The sequence below is a fragment of the Halichoerus grypus genome, chromosome 8 (genome assembly GCF_964656455.1).
Source record: "Halichoerus grypus chromosome 8, mHalGry1.hap1.1, whole genome shotgun sequence".
NCBI lineage: Eukaryota > Metazoa > Chordata > Mammalia > Carnivora > Phocidae > Halichoerus > Halichoerus grypus.
Genome location: NC_135719.1, coordinates 112,299,764 through 112,324,881, shown reverse-complemented (window position 1 = coordinate 112,324,881; position 25,118 = coordinate 112,299,764). Strand labels below are relative to the sequence as shown.

Genomic DNA, 25,118 nt, shown 5'->3' with positions numbered 1-25,118 from the left:
ATAATGTTTGTTAGAATTTTTCTTCCCTCTGTAAGGATCTAATGCTGTTACTCTTAAGCTGCTAAGGAAGGTGTTTCCAGCTTCAGAGTCAAATGAATTCTCATTCCCTATGCCTAATCAACAACTTAACATTTTCCAGATCTTTAATTCTCTTCATTTAGACTATGAAGTGTTTGTGCAGTGCCCCCAACCCAAGATTTCCTAATTGCTTTTATTTTTCTTGCATTACTTGCCTTTATTATATTTTTTTCTGATATTTCAGTAATACTATCTCCCTCTAGTAAATGTTTTCAGCATTTATTCTATTTTTTCGCCCTAGTTTTACTGAAATATAATGGACATACAGCACTGTATAAAATTAAGGTGCACAGCATAATGTCTTGACTTCAATATATTGTGAAATGATTACCAAAGTTTAGTTAACATCCAACACCCCATACAGATACACACAAAAGGGTCTACTCTCCTAATAACTTTCAAACATAGCATGCAGCAGTGTTAACTACAATCATCACGTTGTACATTACAACCCCTATACTTATCTATCTTATAACTGGAAGTTTGTACTTTTTGACTATCTTCCTCCAATTCCCTCTCAATATTTATTCTGAGATAAAACAATTACAAAGTTATATGTGTGTGTGTATGACATCTTATAGTTGTCATGTCATATCTTTAAATTTATAATAAAAATGTTCTTTTGCCGTTTCTCTCTTCACTGAGGAGCTGTTCTCAATGTTTTACTTATTTGGAAATATTCTATTGGAAACCAGAGTTCTTTAGGGACAAATACATTGTTCACATGCCACATGCAAAGCTCTAGCTTGCCTTCATGGCTTTATAAGCTAATTTCTAAAAGTTCTGGTATGAACAAAATGGCATTAGACGGCCTACAATTGAGTCTCTAAAACATTCAAGTTCATGCACTCCAAGCCATCCTGAATGATCTTTTTATCTAGGAATTCTAGTGATGATGAAGTCATGTATATTTTAGTCTTAGAAATCTGAAGAAAACTAGTCCCAGACTAAAAGTTCCCACACTAAAATTAAAAAAAAAAAAAATAGTAGGTTGTGCGTAAGCGTGTGTTTTTACATCAAAAATCAACTGTAGGGTGGATTCTTATAAAAATGTTTGAGCCCTCAAGGCAGTAGATTCTGTACCGCCTGGTTTGGGAGGCGGAGTCCCCTCCTTTACAGATCTGTCATCCGAAGTGGTGAGGCACACCTCAGAGACGGGTGGGGGACGGGGGGATGGCAGTGGAGGTTGCTGACATCAATCATGGGACAGCAGAAGCTGGACTTTTAACAGCAGTCCTCTGACCACACATTATCTTTCCATTTATTTGATCATGTTGGAGGCGGGGTTTATGGTTGAGACTAGCTAATGTATCCTAATACAGTCTTCTTCTGAACTGTAAGCAGTTGTGTATGTACACTCTACATAAACAATCATCCATTTCTATTACTAAACAGATGATTACAGGGAAATAACATCCATTACTCAAGTTTCAAAGGAAAGTTAAAGCTAAAGACTGTTGTGGCAACTGAGAGATGAGCATTGTGGAAGAGCTCGACAGGTTGGGGTAGGGGCTTAAGATCACTTATTAACAATGAGAAGGCAGGGTAAGAGAAAGTGAGCGAATGTGTACATGCACATGTATATAAATGTGTATGTATTTTGGAAGAGGAAATAGTGGGGAGGGGGAGGAGCTAAGGTCCTAGTTATTGCCAATGAAAACTTTTCCTTTAGAGGAAAACAAAATTTTGAAATAGCAAAAATCATATAAAGTGCTGTATTATTAAAACATATGCCTCTTGCCATGAGGCTGTGAATTAAAGTGTATCTCCTACCATGAGAGACTATGGACTCTGAGAAACAAACAGAGGGTTCTAGAGGGGAGGGGGGTGGGGGGATGGGTTAGCCTGGTGATGGGTATTAAAGAGGGCACGTATTGAATGGAGCACTGGGTGTTATCTGCAAACAATGAATAATGGAACACTACATCAAAAACTAATGATGTAATGTATGGTGATTAACATAACATTAAAAAAAAAACTGTACCTCCTTTAATAAGTTCTGCTGGAGATTTTAAGAGGGAATCTCCTGCCCTAAGTCTCTATCTCGGGAGAGCATATAACTTACAGGTACTGGGACACGTGGCCTTGATCACACCTAGCTCACATTTTATCCTGCCTCTGGTCTTCGTAATCTACTCTTCTGGTTCCCAGAGGTAACTTTAACCCAAAATCAACCATGAGAAAATTGCAAAATCTTTACTGGTCTTACACCATCCAGATACTCTGAGGTCTTGCTAACCTAAAGGCGACACAAGCCAGTCAGACAAAAAGGGTGTATTTCAATTGATCACAGCCCTGGATATGAAAATGTTGAATATCTGCAGGTATCAGCCCTGTTAAACAACACTCAGTATGCAAGGGGAGACTTACCAGGTCTTTAGCTTCTGCTAGAAGGTCTTCCACATCAGAGAAGCTGAAGCTGGCCACCGTGATGAACTGGCTGACAACAGACACAAACTTGTCTCCGGGTTGTGGGGGCTGAGACTTTTGATATTCCAGCTCCTTAAACACAGGATGTGGATAACGTCAAGGAAGCCTGCAAATGCGGACTCGCCTTGTCTGATTTTCCATATACCTCGAATTTAATAAGTCGGAATGGCGAACACATCAAAACCTACTCTAAAACACTTTGTGATACCCTAGGTCTCCCGGCCCTTCTGTCTACCATGCCAGAGCCATGCCCACGTGCACCCACATATTTGCAAACAGCAATTTAGCCAATTATCTGAGTACTTTAACAGTGTGATTTCTTATACTAGCTTTAGGACGTAAGTAGATTAGCATTTAGATAATTAATAGAAGCTAAATAAGGAGAGCAAATTGGATTCCAAAGGTGTGTGACTGAAAGCAAGGTAGTTTGATTATTGATATTCTGTGCTCAGAATTCTGGTAATTCTGGTTCCTTGATTTTTCCTTCTTTCCCTCCTGCCAAGTCTAATGACTTTCTTCTCCATGCGGATATCTGGGGCAGTGGAATTTCAACTGTAGTGTTTGGCACCATAATCATTTACCATTTTTCTTCTTGTCTATACTATTTTGTTTTTGTGAACAGACAGGTAGAAGTATCAGTGTCTTATTAATTACCCATATTCTCCATTACCAGGGTGATGAACACACAGATGATTCAAATCTAATTTTAGTAATTAATTTCAACCATTGCCAGATGCACTTTCTTAATCCCACCCTCTGTGAGTGAGGGATTATTGTCCTCATTGTACAGACACATAAATTGAGGTTTAGAGGGATTAAATTCTTAGCTCAAAGCCAAAGCTTAGCTCAAAGCTGATAGGTGAAAGAGCTAGAATTTGAACTCAGGTCTGTCTGACTCCATAGTCTCAGCAACAGCTATGCTGGGCACCAACTAACTTAACCTGCACCTATTTTCTTCCATAACTGCCTTGGCAGAGGCACTAACAAGCAGGAGTGGAGAGGTCACAGGCTACGGGTTCTGATTCAGCTCCACCACTGATTTGGTTCTTATCCGTGACAAGTGGCCTGGGCCTCAGTTTCTTCACTTGTAAAAAAAGCAGGCAATATCCACATCACCATGAGAATCGAAGAAATAACACAAGTGGAAAGTTATAAAATATGGAACTTGCTCTGGTTGGAATAAATTGCCACAATTCTAGCGCTTTGGCCTTGAAAGTGAGCATGTATGTATGTGAGGCACAGAGATATAAAATTTTAAAATGCTTCATTCATGTATAATCTCATTTCATTCAAATTAAGAACTCCATCTTTGGTATCTTCAAACAATATAATCCATTTGTGTCAAGCACAATTAGGATTCATGAATATTTAGACAGGCCAAGGTCTGCCTCCCATTATTTCCTTCGGGTGCTACATCTTGACATGCATGCTCGGGGAAGGGAAGGTTTCTGTAGCCCCTTTCCTATGAAAAATGTGTTACAGTGTACATGACCCAGGTGCTGGAGAGATTTCAGCACAACTACTTTTAATAGACCCCAAACCCAAAACTTCCTCCCCACCAGGACCCCTCCCCATGCCTTGCTCTGAACTAGCTTAGATGCAAAGGTCAGAGCATCCATGACCAGGCTTTAGGGCTGTTGTAACTGCCACACTAGTCTCAAGAAAGCCTTCCACTGGGAGGAAATGGGAACCAAGAGAAGGCTATAAAACAAGTCTCATCCCAAACTGCCCTTAACCAGTTGGGCCTCTGAAATCTGAGAAGCACCATCCTACTTGCTGCTCACTCAGTGTCTTGGCCTACTGGGGTTGGCAGAAAAAGACTTCATTCAGTTCATCTCCTTTACTTTTGAAAGAGCATTCCCGACCCCCAAAAAAGGAAAAAAAAAAGAAAAAACCAAACAAACAAAACCTTACATGCTCCCTATTAAAAATAAACAGAAAAAGATTAGACATTGTGACTTTAACTTTTATTATAGAGTTCTGTCTTTAATGACGTCAACTGCTTTCAATGGCATAGTTTTACTATTAAAAAAAAAAAAGGAGGAGGTTCCTCATGGCATTGCTGATAAATGATCTGAAAGATATGTAAGAGAAGGGCACCCTTCCAAGCTGCCTGCAGAGCAGTGTCCTTTGTCTAGTGCCAGGCCAGAGCTAGGACCACTCTCCTGAGCAGGTTCCTTGTCCTGACCTGCCTCCTGGCTCGAGGCAGCACTGGGTGGTACCCACGTGGTGCTCGGCCGCGGGGGCCATGTGTAAGCCCACCGACTCCTCTGCCTCCAGCGGCGTGGCCTGCTCTCCTTCCACAGAGGCCTGGCCCTGGGACAACCTCGCTCCTGTGTACCTGAGTTCACCCCACCCTCCTCCTAAGTCACAGCTCAAAGTTCATCTCCTCCAGAAGAGAAGCTTCTTCTAATAAATGCCAATCATTCCACAAGCTTTGGACTAACCTAAATCCACCCTTCTTCCTCAAGGCATCTTTGTAATCACTGTGCTTATCTGGATGTGTTCTCAAGAGCAGACCTGCTGCTCTCGGCCATTGCAACACCTGGAGGGCAAGGACTCTGAATCATCATGACCTCTGGCCTTGAGAATGGACCGTACACCCAAATGTCTGTCTGTCTGTTCAATAAATACTCCCCAAAGGACCAACTCCGAGACAACAGAGGTCTTCCACTGCTCTTCTGAGAAAGAACATCACTTATTAATAGAACGTGGACACAGAGAGGATCCTTGAAGATTATCTAGCCCAACCTGCTTTAATGAGCCCTTCCTTACAGGTAGGAAACTGGTGCAATCTTAGGTCTAGCTCCCCGGTTCCTGCTCCCGCGATACCCCCAAGACGTCCTGGAGCTGAGTCACCAGGGTGACACAACCTGCCTTTGCTTCTTCACTGCTCTTCTTTTCTTACTTCGTTATTTCTTTAATCAATAAATGTTTCTCCTGGGCATACCACCATGCTGGACATCATCAGCACTAGGGGTAGTGAAGAGACTGGGGCTAAGAAAAAGAAACACATACTCACCATCTCTACTGCTTTCAGGCCACTTCTCAGGGTGCTTATTTCTTTGTCCAGCTCAGTCATGCTGTTGTAAATAGTAACAGTTTAGTAACCAACATGTGACTTAAATGTATTAGATAGATGATGGGTTTACATATCTCCTGCTTGGAAGTCCACACTAGTTTATTTTAAATGTTTAAAATTCCCTTCCATGCTCCGATCTCACAGAAAGATAACATTTTAAACTTAGGGAATTTAGATATGGAATTATGGTTTCTGTTTCCCACAGCCAGCAGGTATATTTTATAGATTAAAAATAGCAAAATAGAAATGTCTCCCATCTGTACAAAAATACTTCAGGTTTCAATCTCACGAAAATCTGACTTAAGCAAATTATTATACGTGGAAATAAGTTTTTTGCAATTCACGGCTCCCTTCGAACAAGTAAAAGAAACTCTTATCCACAATCATGCTCATATTGTACTCTTCATAATAACTGCATTGCTCTTCACTGAAGTTCTGGTCATGTGAATATTATAAGGTGATGGCTTAAATTTATTTTTATTTTAAAGGATTTATTTTTAAGTAATCTCTACACCCAACATGGGGCTTAAACTCAACCCCAAGATCAAGAGTGGCATGCTCTATTGCCTGAGCTGGCGGATACCCTGGTGATGGCTTAAATTTCAATCAACAATATTTCTTAAAGTTGTACTAACTAGATTTCACTGTCTTTTTGTATAGAGAAAGTTTCCTGGGCTTCTCCTATAAAACTTTCCATTTGATGGCTTTTAAACATCAGAGATTATTAACATAATCCTCTCAGATAATTCAGATGTAAACAAATTCACCAATATTTCAGTTAACTTTTGAATTTCATGTCTCACATTTCTATAAATTCTACAAAAAGAGGGAAAAATTAGCCTGCTCATCAACATACTTTTCAAAATCACTGCAAAAAGATGGTTTTAAATACACATATTACACACACACACACACACACATTTTTAAAGGGCCAAAAGGAGGAGGGAAGAACAACAAGGAAAATTGCCTGCTCTTCAGTCTCTGAAAAGTGGTGTGAAGTCTTGTGGTGAAAGTTTGGCAACTTTCCATTTTATTTTTAGTTTCTTCATTTGCATAAAGACTGCTTTCCATTAAAAGGTTGCCTTGGTTTCTGAGAGTGTGTGCACATGTGAAAATTACTAGCAACGTCCTGACATTTAAGTTCTATTTGCTTAGCTATGTATCCTCGTTGACTAAGGGTGCTCCTACCTGTATTTAATAGAACTACCTTTCAAAAGTACTAGGGAAACCACATTCCTTTCTTATACTCTTAATAACTCAGAAAATTAGGTTTTCTGGAAGTTAAAAATTACATGCAGGAGTAGTCCAAAAGAGCTAGAAAACATATATATTCAAAACCATGTAACATATTTCAGTGACTTGGATAGGATTCAAACTTTACTTCATATGCTATTCGGGGGAAAGCAAACAGAAGGACCCTCTTCATGCAATGCCAGCTAACTACCTCAGTGGCTAAAGCACAGTTCAAGTGATTTTAAAAAAACTAAAACAATTCCCTGTAAGTACTTACTTTACTTTTGCTGCTTGAGGAATGTCCCGCAGTTCTTCATTTAGATTGAGGACCTTGGGGTATTTATTTTCCACAATAGTTATGAGATAGTGCAAAAGTGTGATGTTCCTACAATTAAAAAATGGAAAAAGTATTAAACATGGTTAATAACTGTATACGATATGCATATTCAAGTGGCTGAACCTGCAAGAATGCTATATTCCTGCATTCACTTCAAAATTTGGAGATTCCTCCAAGGCAGGGATTCTCAAGAGAAGGGAATAGGGGACAGCCTACATGAGATTTACATAACCATATGACAAAAGGAAGCATATATCTTCAAAAGCAAAGGGGTCAAGATTTACTACTTTGCCTCATAACAAGCATCCTTCAAAATCTGGATGATGGAAATCAAGTGGAACCCCTGCCAGTGGGGACATACCTACCAAAGACAAGGTGTGCCCTGAGGCTCACAATAAGGATGGGGGGGGGATGGGGACTGAGGGATGCTTAATTCACTAAAAAGGACAGCTATTTTTCAAATCTAAAAGTACAGAGCAGCAACTCACTGATAAGAATTTATTGATAATTCTCATTTAAGCTTTTTCAACTCTGATAACTTTTCCCCCTCTGACTCATTTATTTTGCTAGCTTTCGTCCCCTCGGACTCATCTGTTTTGCGGTTGTAGCAAAGGGTGGTCAAAAAGTTAGGAGGTCCCCTGCTGTAGGGCTGGGCCTGGAAGTGGGCCAGGACTGTGCCATCATGACTATGACATCCTTGCAGCCAAGAATCCACTTCCTAATTTTAGCAACACTTCAGCTCCTAACTGTATAACCCAGCTCCCTCTTTGGTGGTGACAGAACTGAACCCTGACTGACCTGGTCTGAAAAAGTGGATGCCTGATCACATTGTCTGTTAGGCCAAGCTGTGGTAGTCCGGTCCCGTTGTCCCTGACTCCAGGGCACATTACAGTCACCTGGACCCCAGATGCCTGGGCCAACCCGAGATTCATTTCATTGGAATGGGGGTGGGGCTAGGCACGAGTATTTTTAAAAACTCCCCAGTAATTCTAAGAGCCAGGATCAAGAACCACTAGTCTACTGAAAGTTACCATAATCAAGAGGATGTAAATGTATTTCTTTAAAGACATGTTCATAATTTTTAGGCAGTTTGCTAATTTACGAGGCTAAGTCACAACAGCCGCACCCACCCCCAACTAAAGTGAAGCAGAGTTGTCAAATAATTTCCTTTCCCATAATAATGAAATGGTTTTCATTGCTGGTTGCCCCTGCATCTTCACAGAAGTCAATGCGATCCCATTCCTCTGAGTCAACTGGCGCACGTGTGAAAAAATTTTTTCCTTCCTTTTTCTTGCTTTCAAGAAGTAATTAGAAAACAATAGCTCAGACAAGTAAAGCAGTGGCTAATGATTCTGGCCATTTACTTTGCAGATATTGAGCTGTTATCCGTCCATTCCAATGTTGCTGTTCACAGAATCTGAGTGTCGGCCCAAGTGCCTCCTGCAGAAGGGACCAAATCCCAGCTACCATTATGAGAAAGGGTAGAGCCATTTCTCTTCATTCTTTCACAGAGATGCTTTGTTATTTAGAGAAACTAAATTTAATTAACCACATATACTTTTCTTAGTGTAGAAAGACTTCATACTAGATCAGAACATTCACATTTATTTGCTATCCAAATAACACCTCATTTGACTGAATATAAATTCCTGAAGAATGAAAACAGCCACACATTTGATTATTTGCTGGTATTACCGGAAACAAGCATTTAAAGCAGAGTGAAAGTACCCTGCACTGCTAACTGTTCCACTCTCATACAGTCTGATTAGATTCAACTGAGCATTTACTGAGTGACTGCTTATAAACAAGGCACTCTGCTAGGCACTATGGGTTTATAAGACACTGGTACTATTTCTAGGGACCAAATATTCACAGGAAGAAGAGGAAAAAGAGATCAGAAATGTTTTTAATTTATTATTTTGAAAAGGCTTGTGTATTAAATTCTATGGTAACTTCAATAAGCAGATAATTACATAGTAAGTGCCAGGTTATCAGTAATGAGGGGGCAGAGGGTATCAAGGGAAAGAGAGAGAGAGAAGGAAGAGGGGGAGAGGGGGTGAAAGAGAGGGAGGGGGATGGGGGAGGGAGAAGGAGAGAGAGAGGACTAACTGGTAGTGAGGGTCTCCTTCCTCTCCAACTTGCAAGCCGAGTTGAAGAGAACACCCTTCCTTAAAAAGGTGACTGCTCTTTAAATGCAGCTAAGATGTTGCAGTTATCTACTACAACTTCCAAATAAGATCCATCTGTTGTTGGCGTAGAGCCGAGGGCAACAGAACAGGTGCCAAATACCTTGCTTGTGATCGTAGGCAAGCTAAATGAACCACGTGACACCGCCTCAGTTTCTTTATCTGACAATAGGCGATACAGCACTTTGGCCTGCGTACGCCACACGATCAAATATGAAAGTGCTCTGGAAGGATCAAGCGCTTACATTAAAAATAAGGTGGTGATAGCATAGCTGTCCTTTGTTAATCTATCTCTACATGAGGCAGAAAATAAGCTTTAGCCCTACAACTTAACACACTGCTTATTTCTTATGGGATGGATTCAGGGTTGCCATAATGCTATGCATCACTAATTTTATAGAAAATATAGAGTAAAAAGCCTTACCAGTGAGGGAAAATTAGGGTGAACAGCCCATATTTCTAAAAAGGATGCAGGGAAGTTCACCTTAGAAACAATTGTGCAAGTGGCTTTGAAGTCAGTAAGAACCTTAGTGAAACAGAGCTTCCTGGGAAACTAGTGTTGTTATGCCTAATGATCCTACCTGTTAATGACACCAAAGCATTTTTCACCTCTTGGTGTTTCTAACAAGAATCCATTCACCTAAAACACACTTTCTAGGAAACATTTTGAGGAGTCTTGGAAGGAGCAGCTTAATACCAACAGCCAAAATGCATTTATACCTCATAATTTTTTATAGCTGCTAGCTTCAGTGTATAAAGGAAGGAAGGCATATGCTAAAACCCCAACAAGCTTCACATTCTCTCATCAGCTGTCAGTTTTTTTTTTCTTTTCCCTGGAACACAGTTCTCTGTGGAGGGGTCATGACTGGGAGAGGTCATGAAGAGACCAGTAGCATGTGGGTCACATTCTGTCTCTTGATCGGGGCACTAGTTATATAGAGGTTCAGATTGTGAAAATTCATCCAGTTGTACATTTCTGACTAGTGGACTCGTCCTTAGTGTATTACACTATAATACAAAGTTTATCCAAGAAAACCCAAAAACTTAAGACTAGATGCTATCCCTGGGGACTGAAAATGGATGAAGGATAATTGGTCCGATGGGAATTTAGGGTTATTTGTGATTAGGAGAGAAGAGAGAAGTCAGTGCTGGAGAGGTAAAGAACATGAGCGAGAGAAAGCAAACCGGGGGCTGCAGTATCAGGGAGGCCCAGGAGGCCCAGAGGGGTCTGACTTCAGCTCCTGGATCCTCCAAGTGTTGGAAGGTACCGTACTTACTTGTCAATACTAGATTTTGTGTCAGCAATCTTGTTTAGGCTGGAGATCTTGAATCCATATGCATTGCCTCTTTGGCCTTTATTCATGTAATTTCCAAACGCCAAAACCACTTCTAGCAACTGCTTCAGGGCGCGGCTCCGAAACACCTCTTCTGAGCCAGAACGAATTGCTTCAAAATAAAGCACACACAAACACAACTACTACAACCAAGACTCTTCAGTGATACCCATCCTAAATCCACACACCTGAGAGCAGATACTGAAGATGTAAGACTGGGTCATTGGACTACAAGGGAGCACTTACAAAACACCTAATCCAGAAGCAGAGAGCGAGGGGACAGGGAGAGCCAGCTGACCCACAGGTAGCTGCACAATCCTATCCTTTCTTAGTCCTTTTCTTGGCTGATTCATCAACCATAAGCAGTTAAGAACACACAGAAAGTGACTGCATTTCCCACATTCCTGTGCAAACACTTTCTTGCCTGGTGTAAGTCAGATCAACAGGATTATTGATCAAATCTATTGACAAAAAAACCTGGCCAAATGTGTTTCATGTTACAGCTTGTTGTTGTCATCAGGGATTGGGGCTTGAGCACAGTCCTGAGTCCAGTCTGCACTCTGTGGCTGTGCTCTTCAGCTGCCCATGTTTCAAACACTTAAAAATTTAATAAATCTTCCCCGAGAAATATCTAGTAAAGCACCACTGCGATAAAGCTAGTTACAGATTTAACGCTAGTAACGGTCAAATATATTTCTCACCAACTCCCAGGAAGTTAAAAGCCCACTTCTACAGAGGAGCCCAGGAGATGTGCTGTGAGCTCCAGAACCCAGGCTAGACCAGAGGGCTAAGTGTGGACCTTAAGTAATTACCCATCAGAATACCAAAAGATTTTAAGCAAAAAAAAAATCACCCAACAGATCCTGTTTACTATCTGCACTTGGATTGTATTTGCAAACGGGCACTTATGATGAACATCATTTTCAATCTGGAGGCCTGACTTTACCTTCCACTTTAGGTTTCACTTCTGCCACACGCTCTGCAAACTTCTTTTTGAAGTACAGTGATTGTAGTCTTTGCTGATAATGATTAATTCTGTAAGAGCAAGCATGGATTGATGAACATTTATTTACTTAAGATGTCTATGTTCGCTCAATGGATATGAAGGTACCTTAGAGCATGCCCCCCCCAACACACACACACACACACACACACACACACACACACACACACACACACACACCCCCTCACCCTCTCCTGGACAGGAGCACAGGAAATGAGGCCACTTTGTCTGGAGAACCCATTTCCCTCCGACCAACAGGGGGTATTTGGGCAATGGCAGCTGGATCCTTAGCTCCAAACAGATCAGGCAACTGCTTAAAGAAAAGGAAAGTTGCCTCCTCCCCTCCTCAGAGTCCCAGGAGCTCTTATGAACAGAGGAGATAAAAAGGAATGAAAATATAAAGCCTCTCCCCATACTGCTGCAAATAAGGGGCTGTTTCCTAAGTTTCTCCCATGCTTAACTTTCCACAGAGTCTGCCTTTGGCAAAGCTGCAGAGTAAAACTTGTCTCCATCATTCTCTCCTCATATCATACACTCCCCACTCATGTCCCCAAACCATCCTCTGTCTTTACAACTAGCTCCCTATCTGCTTTCCTCAGGGCTGGCAGGCTCTGCCTTCCAAGACAGCAACCAGTGACCAGAGATAACAGGATGCAAACTGGCCCCTGCTCACACTAAGTTGCTGCTGCTGAGAGGGTGAGGGCAGGCATTCTTGCCAAGGCCTTCTAAATCAAATCACTGCCTTATCTGCTCTCTATTGGAAACTTCAGTCCAGTAGCCCCATATAATCAAACAGACCTGGGTTTGCAGCCCAGGTTCTCCTCTTGTTAGGTGACCTTCAATAGGTAACTACACTCCTCCATTAGATGGAAGAGAATACCTCCCCACCCAACAGCCCTCCTGGCGGGGCTGATAGGAAGATCAAGGGGAGGATGCATGCACAGATCTAGACAATTACAAAATGGCAGCAGGTGATCGTCTATTTATCTACACACAGGCTTGCTGGGCACACCTGTCAAAATTCCAAAACCATCCTTTGTCCTAGAGTAGTATATAAAATGGCAAGCTGAGATGGAACAACAACAAAAGTAAGTCTGGATATGACAGAAATGTAGAGTGAGAGACACTTTCCCCTTGGCTACACTCGTAGGCCTTTGGTACTCAGGGGAAGAGCTCTGCCCTGGGGTTGAAGGACAGTCTCAGGACCACTGGTCCTTGTCTAATGCAGAATCAATTTTCCAGGCCTGGGATGGCAAATAGACTCAGCTCACATGCCAAAGAAAATTATGAAGCAGTGGCTGCCTCTGGGTTTTCTGGAGAAGGGTTGAGAATGCTTGCCAAGGCTCTGTGGGAAGTGTGCCATGATTGATTAGAGATGTCTGCATGTGTCATGATTTGACATCCAGACCCCAGCTGTTCACGTATGTGGGCTTCAGGTCGACACTGCTGAGTCTGTCCATTTTTTGAGATGCTGAGGTACAGAGAGGAGTGAGATACAATCCCATAGCAGTCAAAGTGGTGGGGAGAATGACACTTTCTGGAACCAGGAAAAGTTATGAGTTGTTTAGGTCCAGAACCAGAGGTAATTATGAAGAAATGCTAACCCTGGCTCACCCATGGGCAAGAACTCACATAAACAAATTCCACACAACTCAGACTTAAGAAGATTCTGTAATTTAAAAAGGGTTTAAGTTAACCCAGGTTACTGGCCCAAATAATTCAAACAGAATCGAAAGTTTAACTTCCCAAGAAAGGTAAGGGGCATGTTCACGTTTTATGCATTTTCAAACTTACCGGCTCATTTCAAAAAGGAATCTATCAGCCTTGGCCATCCGATCCAGTTCATGTTTATGTTCCTCCAACAGGTCAATGTCACTTTTTTCGGGAACAAATTTCAAGAGCTAGAAAGTACACACAAATATTAAAACTGAGGTTTATAACTAAATTCTTGCAGTAATTTTTCACTCTTTCAGTTAATTTGCCCCAAAGATGAGACTGTAACTTTTGTTTAATTTATAAACTCTGCTACAGGTCATTGTTAAGATATAATACAAATGACTAAATCTTTCCAGTTAGGTGGTCTAAAGGTACCAACTTCCAGTTACAACTAAGTTCTAGGGATGTAATGTAGAGCATGAGGGATGTAACACTGTTATATAATGTACAGGAACGTTGTTAAGAAGGTCAATTCTAAGAATTGTCATCACAAGGAAGAATTTTTTTTCCTTTTTTATTGTATCCATAGGACATGACAGATGGTACTTACTAAACTTACTGCAGTATCATTTCACATTTGTAAATCAAACTACTATGCTGTATGCTTTAAATTTATAGTGATGTTGTCAGTAATATTCAATGAAACTGGGGGAAAAATCTTTTCTTTTTTACTTACAAGTAGTTAAATTGGTATAAGATTCATTCCTGGCACCTTTCTATTCTATATTGTCTCTCTATATTGTCTCACATTGTGGAAGCTCTTTACCAGGATCCATTTTGCATAGACCATTAGAGGGATTTGGGAGATTCAACACTCTCATTAGAAGATGATGCAAATGAGGTCCAGAGAGACAAAGCCGCTTACCCAGGATTACAAAGAAAGTTCATGTAATCGTCAGAAATAGAACTTAGGTCTCCTGACTCCCAGCTCAATGCTTTTTTCTGTTACATCATGCTGGAATGAGTAATTCTATGTGTATTTTCCATTCAACTTGTTTATTTCTCTGGCTTATCTAATTCCATCTCATTTTTTTGCTCCGTGTCGAGATGGATGAGAAGAACACAGTAGGATTTGGTTTTTGATTCTGTATTTTATTTTGGCGGAAGAAATGAGCACGGATTGTGGGAGAAATAGCAATAATATTTAAAGTTGAAAAAGTACTCTGTGTCTGATTTCCTTTACAGTCACAAATATGTGTATATGTACCCACAGCCTTGTCCATGTATGCTATTTTCTGGCAGATGCCCTTGGATATATACATTTTTTAATGACACTGACGCTCTGGACCCCAAGATCCTCCCCAAAACTTGAAGCTGGCATTTGGATGGTTCATTTAGTAGGTTTCCAAAGTTTGTTGGATTTAACGAAGGGACCTCAGAAAAGGCAGTCAGTCTGGGTGCCATCAGCAGGGAAAGAGACTTAGAACTACAGGTGAATGGTGTGCAGTTGAAAATATATTCCAGGCAGAGTACACAGCACGTGCCAGGGTCTGGAGTGGGCGGCACAGCATTTATGCAAGTAGAACAGCTATAATGGCAGGGGGGAGGGCAGCAGTGGTCAAGGTCAGGGAGTAGCAAGGACCTTATAAGAAGTTCAGTCTTTACTTTGAGGGTTCTGTGATATAACTTGAAATCTTAGGTAGGGGAATGAATTTACATTTTAAAAAGACCACCACGCTCACAGGATGGAAAAAGAATTAGAAAGGATCAAAAGTATTAGGGGGTTGTGATTAGACTGTTGGTACAATAATCCAGGTGAGAGAGGACAGGGGCCTGGATTGGGTAGTGGGTAGATTCTAGAGCTATTTAGGGAATTGAAGAGAACTGGCCTGACTTGTTGATGGATGATGGATTATGGCAGAGGGTCAAAAGGATGAGGTCCAGGCTTCTGGCTTAGACAACAATATATACAGAGCATAACAGGAAACCCAGGAAGAAATGGCTGGAGGAGAGTGGGTGGGGAGAAAGTGAGTTCAGTGTTTGAAATACAGGCAAGAGAACCAAGCAGTGATTTCTAGTCGGCAGGTGGACAAATGGGTCTGACATCCTAAAGAGACCTGTTTGGAAGACAAAGCATCGATACTGGCTGTAACATGCAAGGATGTGAGTGAGGTAACCAGGGGAACCATCAAGAGACACAAAGCAGGGCTGGAAAGAAGCCAATGTTTGAGGAATGAGGACAAGAGGAGGAACCTTCAGAGGAGACAATGAAATGCCAAAGAAACACATTTCACCATGGAGCAAGTGGCCATTGGTGTCACATACCAGTAGCAAATCAAGGAAGATAAGGACTGCAAAGAGCCCCCTAGCTTTGGCAACAAGGAGGTGGCGAGTCCTTAGTGAGAACAGCTTTAGGGAGGTGAGGAAGAGTGAACAGGAGGTGAGTGTGGACAAGCTTTCAAGAACTTTGCTTGTATCAAAAAAGAGAGAGGACAGTAGCTAGATGGGCATGTGTGGTATTAAAAGGTGTTTTGTGAAAGGCTGAGACTCAAACAAGTTAAGAGTCAAGAGGAAAAGGTGTAGGATCGAGGAGAGGGGGATAGGGTGCTCTGATCTGGCTGGGTCCCTGAGCAGAAGGAAGGGCTGGGCCAGAGCAGAGGCCAGAGACACCCCCTCTTTCCTGATGGGATGTAATGGATGTGGATGCCAGTGGGTTCACTGGTCTGGTGGCCTGATAGATTCTAGGCATTTATGTTCCTGTGTTCAAAAGGTGCCAGTGGACAGGACAAATATCTTCTTGCTCTTCCTCAGTTCAGGGAGGAAGGGAGGAAGGCAAGGGGAAGGGAGAAGGAAGAGAGAGAAAAAGACTTGTTTTCTCCCCTTGTTTTTATCTACTGGGCAAGGAAATTCAGTTCTAGTCTTAGGGACTCCCCCTACCCCCAAGACACACACACTGGTTTGTGTGTGCTAAGCCCATAGGCCCCTGTTCACGATAACACAATCACTAGCTCTCTCTGGTTTAGGACACTGTGAGAGGCACATGCTAAGGGTTCAGTCCTTCCCAAAGCAGAGTCAAGTGATAGACTATGTATGGATAGTTTTAAAAGAGGAATGAAGAGTTAGACAAACACCTGGGAATGAGGAGAAAGGTATGCATTCCAAGAAAGAGGAGGGTATCAATCTCGTCTGAGTTCTGAGCTCAGCAGCTAAAAGCAGGAGAGGAGGGAATGATGTGGTTCAAATGCAAATCATAACTAGGAGTAAAGAGATGCTAGCTTCAAGTTTGTCTGGGAGAAGTACTGTGTGAAGGAAGAGGAAGCAGAGGAAGAAGAGTAGAATAAGTAGGAAAAGAAAGAGTATGGCAGATGACCAGAAAGTAAGACACACAGAATTATCAGGGTAGACCAGGTCAAAAGTTTCCCACTTGCCCAGATTCTGCTTCAGTAGATTGATTTTCTTACTTGTATTTATTTGAAGTACACTCTCTTTGCACTGTAAGCCCTTTTGGCAAGATCTTGAAATCCCTTCCCTCAAGGAGGAATTTTGCTGGATGCAATTTCACAGTAAACAGATCTTGTGGAATTTTAAACATATGACCTTGTCAACAGGGGCTGAAGGCCTAAGGACCAAAGCAGCTTTCCGCATAGTTCCTCCCTCTGTGTGAGCAGCTTCTGATGCAGACAACCAGAGTGCAGGGCCAGCTGGGGGCTGGAGAGGGGCATAGGGGTCTGGGCCGCACTTCCGGGCAGAGACCCTTGTTAGGACTAGTTGCAGACGGAGAGGGAAGGGTGTGCAGAGAAGCTGTAAAATGCTCTAAAAAATTAATCTTCAGTTTAGGAATTATTTTTAAACTATTTGTACACAAAGTATCCTAACAGGCTTGGATACAGTGTCATGTACTATTGGTAACGAAGTCAAACCTCAGAAAGGACAGCATGACAACTTATTCCATTGCTAAGTGTGAGGGTTTCCCCCAGGACGACTGCAGCTGCAGGTTTCAGGTGGGGCAGGTGCACTGGGGTGTGGTGACACCGCACACATCACTCCTCCCTTCTCTGTCAGAGGCCTTTTCGGACAGCAGTGAGAACACCATGGAAAATGCATAAGCAGCCATGCCACCCAAGATCACTGTTATCAACACAAAACAGCCTTTTCCTCTGCTTCTGGGAGCTGAGCATGCCTATGGCTGAGACCTCAAGTTCAGCCTGGCATCATGATCGCTGGGGTCCACAGTTAACCTTCAGTGGACTTGGCACTAACAGACGTGGACCTCTAAACCAAAATCACGCAAAAGAGGATTTTGTACCAAGGACAATGAGACAAGCAGACAGAACAGTCTCAGAAAGTGGAGATGATCTCCACGAAGCACAGAAAAACTTAGGGCCAGACCGAGAGACAGGTAATAATCCCTGAACCAACTGCTAGTTCAACAACATTGTCATTTAGGGGACAACTGAACAAAGCTGCTGAGAAACACCTAACAGAGTTGGAACAGCTCCACAGAACGTGTTACAGGAATACTGCATGAAGAGAGGCTAAGTCCCTCCATTCAGCTTGTCTGGCCATGGTTAATATGAGTTATTTTGATGCAGATGATAGAGCTAGGGGGTTTAACAGTAACTCCTGTGGTGTAGGAATGGTGAGTCACAGCCAAGACACAAACTATATTAAGGATTCAGTAATGAATCAGTTTATGTAGTAGTCTGTGATCTCATAGTGCTAGTGAGATGCTCCATATTCCTGTCCAACAGACTTCCCTAAATCTAATAGATTGTGCATGACCTATGAAGGCTTAATAACTTAACTGCAGCATGAGGGACAGAATCTGGCATTGTGGGTCCCAGGCATCTGACAAACTTGTGATCTTCTTTTTCACCCAACATTTTGAGGAGCAACAAGAGAATAAAGTCTCTTAAGACAGCCACATTCAACTTTGGTTCAGAGATGAGGAAATTACCCACCAGCAACAACCAGATTTTCTCAATATCCCACTCCCTGCTGAAAGCCAGTTGTCACTTATGCTGAGATGTCTGGCAGCTCACCTGTTCCAACATGTCCTTGGGCAGATCTTCCTGCTCGTCCATTGTCAGAATTGCCCGTTTGATTTCATCATTGGACAGTTTCAACCTGGATAAAGAATATTTTATTTTGTTGTTAACAATATTGGCTTGAGTATTAAAATTTAATGCAAGATAATTCCTTCCGCTACTCCAGCTGCTGATTTTCAAGAACTGTTTTTCTCAAAATCTTTTAGGGAAAGCTTATTTCCTGACAATATCGCACCTAAAAATAGTATTTTTAAATTGCTTTAACATTCTTTCAGGACTCCGTAATGCTCTGCTGACACAGAGAACAAAGCTGTTATGTTCTATTGTTTAGTTTCCTTGAGTAAGGGGTTGGAGGATGAGAAATAGGGAAAACACCGATACACACTGATTTCTTTAATATATAGTATCCATGAATTGTAGATGACAGAGAAAAACTAAATTCTTTTTTTTAAAGATTTTTAAGATTTATTTATTTATTTTAGAGAGAGAGAGAGCACACACGCAAGCAAAGGCACAGAGGGAGAGGGAGAGAGAATTTCAAGCAGGCTCCACGTCCAGCGCAGAGCCTGATCTCACAACCCTGAGATCATGACCCGAGCCAAAATTAAGAGTCGGATGCTTAACCGACTGAGCCACCCAGTGCCCCAAAAAACTAAATTCTGAACTTGGTTATTCATTAGGAGTGCTTAAAGTTTGCTTTCAGATAGGTGGAAATCTGTTATCATTAAAAAGTTCAGTAGTTAATACGCAGACTAAAATGTATAAGGCACTTCATGAGGAGTTTTCACATACATTATTTCATTAGAGGTTTAAAATAACTGTGATGGTCATTTTTTTTTTTTTTTAATGGAAGGAGAAACTGAGGCTCAGAATGGCTAACTGATTCGCCCAAGGTCAAACATATGGAAAATGGCAGTATCTAACACAAACACGAAACTCTTGATTCCTAACCCCAAATTCTTTTTACAAATCTGCTTATCTAGTTAATATCTTTTAGGGAAGAATTTATGCAAAACCACAAATCTGTTTTCTGTTTACCATAAATTTATATGATTTACTAATTTAAATAAGGATTTATGTCTTGTTTGTGTCAGCACAACAAAGTGTGGACTATAAAGAAGAGGCATGAAATTAAAACATACTTGTAAAAATGTGTTTTTATTAGACACAACCAATAGTCTTAACCAGGGGGAGAAGTCTTAATCAGATTATTAGCTAGAACAACAGAGTCACTCTTTTGTTCTACTTGTAAGCATTAGATCCAGACTTACTTAAAACAAAAAAACAAAACTTACTTCCTTATTAAACTACCACTAAAGTGGCATATTAACATTATTTGTTCTGTTCTAGTCTATGATCTTCAAGAAAAAAATCACATTTAGGCCTAGAGATAAAGGCATAAACACACAAACACAGAGCAAGCCTCCATGGGGAACATTTGAAGGCGAGGGTTTTGGCATCAGGCTGGGCCCCAGTCCTGGCTGACAATGACAGGCCAGTGTGACCTTGATAAAGGTGTTCTTAAGCCTAGTTTTCTCATCTACAGAATGAAATACTGCATGTAAAGCATTCAGCACCCTGCCTGTCCATGGATAAGGCTCACTAAACTATAGGTATTACTCTACCGGGGACATGCCGCAGCAGGACTTTCGTAATGTAACCTACACATTCACAGGCAATTACGTGATCGTTACACCGTGCTTAGTAGAGTTATCACAAACACTTCCCAAAGCACTCTCACACCCATCATTTCACCAGTTTCCTCTCTGTACACAACATCGATTAGGCCCACGAGTATTAACCAAGAATTAGAAGACAGGGTTCTTATTTTAAAGGTGGTTATAGTGTTTGGGAGAATCAAATAATAAGCTGAAACACTCGTGTTCTCACAGATAAACGAGAGGGCAGCCTGAGTGCAGGGGTGGACACAAAGGTCACAGAAAGAGGAAAGAACCCTGGAGTAGAGCGGGACGATGCACACCCCATTCTGGACAACTTTGGCTTGTCCTTTTCTCTAGATTTTGACATGATCTTGTTTAAACCAGCCATCTTGCTATTTACACTGAATGCTGTTTCATGTGCCAATAAGTAGGAAAGGGAAGGGACAAATTCGTGAATCTTATCGTACTAGTAGCATTCTCTTTTATCTCATGTTTTCAAATCCAAATATAGTATCTAGGCAATATGTGAAATTGCCTTTTTTTAGAGAGGGAGAGAGAGAGTGTGCGTTGATCGATACAGGGCTAGATCTCACGACTGTGAGATCAAGAGTCTTAAGAGGCTTAACCGACTGAGCCACCCAGGTGCCCTAAAATTGCCCATGTTCTAAAATGAGACCCATTCTATCACCTAGTCGGAGGTACGGTGCCATCCTAATTCCCTGGACCTGCACAGACTTCAGATTGTTTTAGTCATTCTTGGGACAATCATCACCCCACAAACATTTTCACCAGAACATCATGATGGAAAACCCCCCAAATTAACTGGAACAATTTAGCTGAGTTGGCATGGGTAAGACATATGATAGAATAAAAACTGTATCCTGGCTTCACTGTACAGCCTCTGGGTAGCCCTCAGTTCCAGGACACTAAAGGCTTTGAGTCAGTTAGGAGCAAATACCACAGTTCAGCCATGCAAGGCCAAGGAAGAGGAACATTAAGGAAGGTTGAAACTGCCACTAATGAAAACCAACTGGCTGTGGAAACATCTACAGTCATCCTGAGAAAAGCTCCACTTGTAAGAAAAAAATAAATTAGTTCTGTGTCCTTTTCACACTGAGCTGAAGAACTACTTTACGGTGTGGTTCTGCTGAGTCCTTCTGTTTTGCATTTAAAAGGAGTTGAAAATCGGAGTGAGAACAATACTTGAAGTATCAGATTTGCATTTCATTAGCTCCCCATATGGAGTGCAGAACTTCTTGCTTTTGAAATTGTATATATTTATGCTTCTCAACCCCCAGAGGCTGTCTGGACTACACACTAGTTCTAATTCATAACAATTTTGGTTTCTCTTTATGTGTCCCACAAAGAGACTCGGGACTTTAATGGATAGTACTTAAGAAAATCTACCTGTCAACATACTGCCTTGCACGTGGCCTGTTGGAGCAGACAAAGAAACTGTACCCCCGGGGAAAGAGGAGAAGGGGACTCCGCCCTCTGGGATGGTTCTGTAGGTTGCCGGGTTCTTAATATCATCTGTCATCCACAGAATGAGTTGCTAATCTCTGTAATTTAAGGACTCTACCAATTCTCACGTTTTAATTGCTGTTAGAGCTTGGCAGTGTTCTGGTGTGTGGCAGGGTGGCAACTTTTGAGACATCCACCTCAACTTTCTTTACAAGGCAGGAAACAAACCGGCCATTTAAAAACAGTATTTAAGTCTACCTTGCTCCACTCAGGTATTTCAAAAATTTGCCAAGAGAATTGGAACATTCAGGCATAATTAAAATAAGTTAGGGATGGATGGCTCGATCAGCCTTAGGTCTGCTTCGGTGGATGTAAGCCAAATCTCCCCACTTTAAAGTAGCTTTGTGTGGTTTACTGCACCCCGGCTGCCATGTTAAGTGAGCATCTGGAAAACAAGAACGGCACAACACTTCATAAAAGTGTATTTTAGGTGGGTTCATTTTGCAATATAAACCAGCTTCCAAGTTTCTTTTTTTTGGGGGGGGGGGAGGTCTGTTTTAGGGAATAAAGCAGAGTGAATTTTAAATTGCCACATGCCGCCTGCCTATACCCAGTAAGTTGTTGCTCGCTCCGCCTGCAGCCTGAGGCAGGGGTTCTTAGTTTGAGGAACATCATGTCCATTCCACTCGCAAGTCTGTGACAGGCAGGGTCCCTCGTGGCCTGGAGCTTCTGTTTCAAACTCACACCTTCCAGGCAGTCTCTTCCTGGGAGCTGCAAGTGATCCTGGCCACTCAGGCAGCGAGTTCCATGTATAGGGCCCGCATGTCCCTCCCCCACTTGGCTTGTGGGACAGGAGGGGCTTCCTTCTGACTCCCTTCTCTGCTCTGGGCAGGGCTGTGGCAGGTGCTCTAACCAAAGGGTCCACTAACTTCTTCAGTGTGGGGGTAAGGGCGAGCTTTTAGGGATAACCAAACGCTGCAGACATATGTGCTCATTAAAATATTCCCCATGGAATACACCACAGGCTTATACTGTGGTAGAATCTGGGGAGAACACGGTGTTGCTGGGAATTAAACTCCTCGTCAGCAAGGTAAGAAACAGACAGGGTCGCCAGTCTCGGGGAATGAAATACGTAGAAAAGAAGAAAGACAGTAAGTGTGGAAAGGAAGGAAATCTTGACATCCACTTGGAAACACTCCTATTCATTGTCCCCATGCACAACACCGGTGTCCAAGTCCTACTGAGGGTCGTGTCTCTTTCAATTCTGTCTCTCGTCAGGTCTCACCTGGACATAAGGGCCTCCTATCTAGTGGCTGCTCTCGCGGCCAGCTCTCGACCCCTTCCAACCTCTCCTGCAAACCCTAGAGAGCAGACTTCAGACCTTATTAAAACAACTTGCACCAATTCCCGATCCCATGGGATCACAGGCCACTGACTGAGCAGCGACCGCATGCGGGTCCCAGCAGCAGCTGCTTCACACGCACCAGGTCTAACATTCCCACATCGAGAGCCCGCCGCAAGGCCAGTCCTCTGCCCATCTCCATCTACAGATGAGGAGGGCACGGCTTGACCCTGGCTCAGCAGTGCCCTCACCAAGGCACCAGGCATGGGTCCCGGGCTCTCTTGCTCAGTCTCATTCTTTATGACTGATGATTGCTACAATCGCAGGGCTCTCATCAGCTGTGCGCTGACCTGTCGGGTGCCTTGGCTTCCGCGGCGCCCCTCTTTGGAACTGCCTCCCGTCCCGCCCCCCCCCCCGCCCCCACCCTGTAACTGTTATCGCTCTTTGAGGCCCCGTTCTCTGGTGAGCCCCATCGGTGTCCTTCTCACTTGGCTGAGCTCCTGGCTCCTTCTGGTCAGATCAGCCTAGGCCTGAGTTGTTCCCAAGCCACCGTGCCTGTGTCGTTTCTCTTCTCCAGTGAGCCATGAACTTTCAAAGTCACAGTCCACTCTGTGGCACCCTGCCTAGTGCCAGGAAAATAAATGCTCCCAAGTGGTAACTCTAAGAAAAAAGCATCGCACACACTTCCATAGATTTCTTTCTTCCTTCTAGCCCCTAGCTCCTTTCGTGTGTAGTAACGCATTGCCAACGAAGAGGGGGGAATGAAAGCAAGGTGAACTGCTGACTGGTTAAACAACTAAATATAACCCAAATTAAAACTAAATCTGCTTCATTTCTATTACCTTTACCACATAGCATATTACAGGTCAGTTCTGTGCTTTCCTGACAGGAGTAAACCCATTGATCATGGAGCAGAAAAGCATGTAGGGCTGAATCCTCTGTGGGAAAGATGGTTTTAGAACCCGATCCGTAAGGTCTAATCGCTGTAAGGTCAACTGGGACTCAAAATTACCTTGTTATGTACAATACGCTTTTTAATTATGCTCATTATAGTAGCACTCATTTGTTAAATTGGATTTTAATAGATAATTTAACAGATACAAGGCAATTTCTCAAAATTACCTTCCAGAGAGAGTTTAGATACACACAAGTTCTAAGTCACCTTAGGCTCTGACACTTCTGAGGTAACAAGGAAATTGGCACACTACAAATTGGAAATAATTCCTTCAATAATGAGATGGGAAATTTGCCAGAAAGAGTTGTAACCTTATCTATAACTAGTGTTAGTATTATTATCCTCACTGACATCTCATGCTGAGAATAATCTGTCTGTGAGGAACTGGGTCACAGATTTCACTGCGACGAGCACTTAAGTACTATAGAAATTCAGAGTGATAGCTCCCTTTGTCAAGCTGTTTAAAAGTGTTCCTCTAGACTGCAAAAGCACAAAATATAGGCAGAAATTCCAGGCTTTAGGGGAAAAAAAAACTTTCCCCAAATTTTCATTTAATGTCACTATTAAGAATGTGACTTGTAAAAAGAAATTATAACAAAACGAACTGTACATACCATTGAAGAAAAATAAGTAGACCTTCAGATTTTTCATTAGTATCTTCCTGAGCATGTGTTCAGGGAGAAAAAATGCGGGTAAGTAGAGGGCCTGGCCATTTACACAGCTTCCAGCCAGAGGCACAAATGAAATGCTAACCTGGGATGGAGCCCCGCATCGGGCTCCCTGCTCCGCGGGAAGCCTGCTTCTCCCTCTCCCACTCCCCCTGCTTGTGTTCCCTCTCTTCGCTGTGTCTCTGTCAAATAAATAAAATCTTTAAAAAAAAAAAAGAAATGCTAACAGGATGGTTCATGTTACCTTACTGGTTGTATTAAAACTCAGGGATCTCACTAAGCTTCAGTTTCTCTTTTACTAAAAGAAACACTTGCTCCCTAAAGTCATATATATCTGGCTAATAATCAAGCTCCATGCTGTAGACCAAGCAGCAGTGCTTTGTGTTAAAAGAAACTCACTGTAAGACCATCTAAAAAATAAAGACCGCCGGGCCGCCTGGGGGGCTCAGTCGGTTATGCCACGTCGGGCTCCGCGCTCAGCACAGAGTCTGCTTGAGATTCTCTCTTTCCCTCTTCCTCTGCCCCTCCCCCTGCTTGCGCTCTCTGAATAAATAAAAAATAAAGACTGCCACCTTCCCTCTTTACTCTCCCTGAAAGCGAAGCCACCTTACACCAGCTTTAATACATATACAACATTCTTC

The 25,118-nt window shown here is 42.3% G+C and overlaps 1 protein-coding gene across 4 annotated transcripts in view; it reads right to left on the bottom strand.

The window, feature by feature from the left end:
* The window catches only part of DAAM1 (dishevelled associated activator of morphogenesis 1), a 162,006-nt gene that overhangs the window by 5,407 nt on the left and 131,481 nt on the right, over positions 1-25,118 (bottom strand). For all 4 annotated transcript variants that reach the window (XM_036115789.2, XM_036115791.2, XM_036115788.2 and 1 more), the window contains 7 exons: positions 18,382-18,466; positions 13,478-13,584; positions 11,627-11,715; positions 10,624-10,792; positions 7,101-7,208; positions 5,531-5,591; positions 2,449-2,580 (listed from right to left, as the gene is read on the bottom strand). In XM_036115789.2, the coding sequence (XP_035971682.1) occupies positions 2,449-2,580; positions 5,531-5,591; positions 7,101-7,208; positions 10,624-10,792; positions 11,627-11,715; positions 13,478-13,584; positions 18,382-18,466 (751 nt within the window). The remainder of the gene's footprint in view (positions 1-2,448; positions 2,581-5,530; positions 5,592-7,100; positions 7,209-10,623; positions 10,793-11,626; positions 11,716-13,477; positions 13,585-18,381; positions 18,467-25,118) is intronic.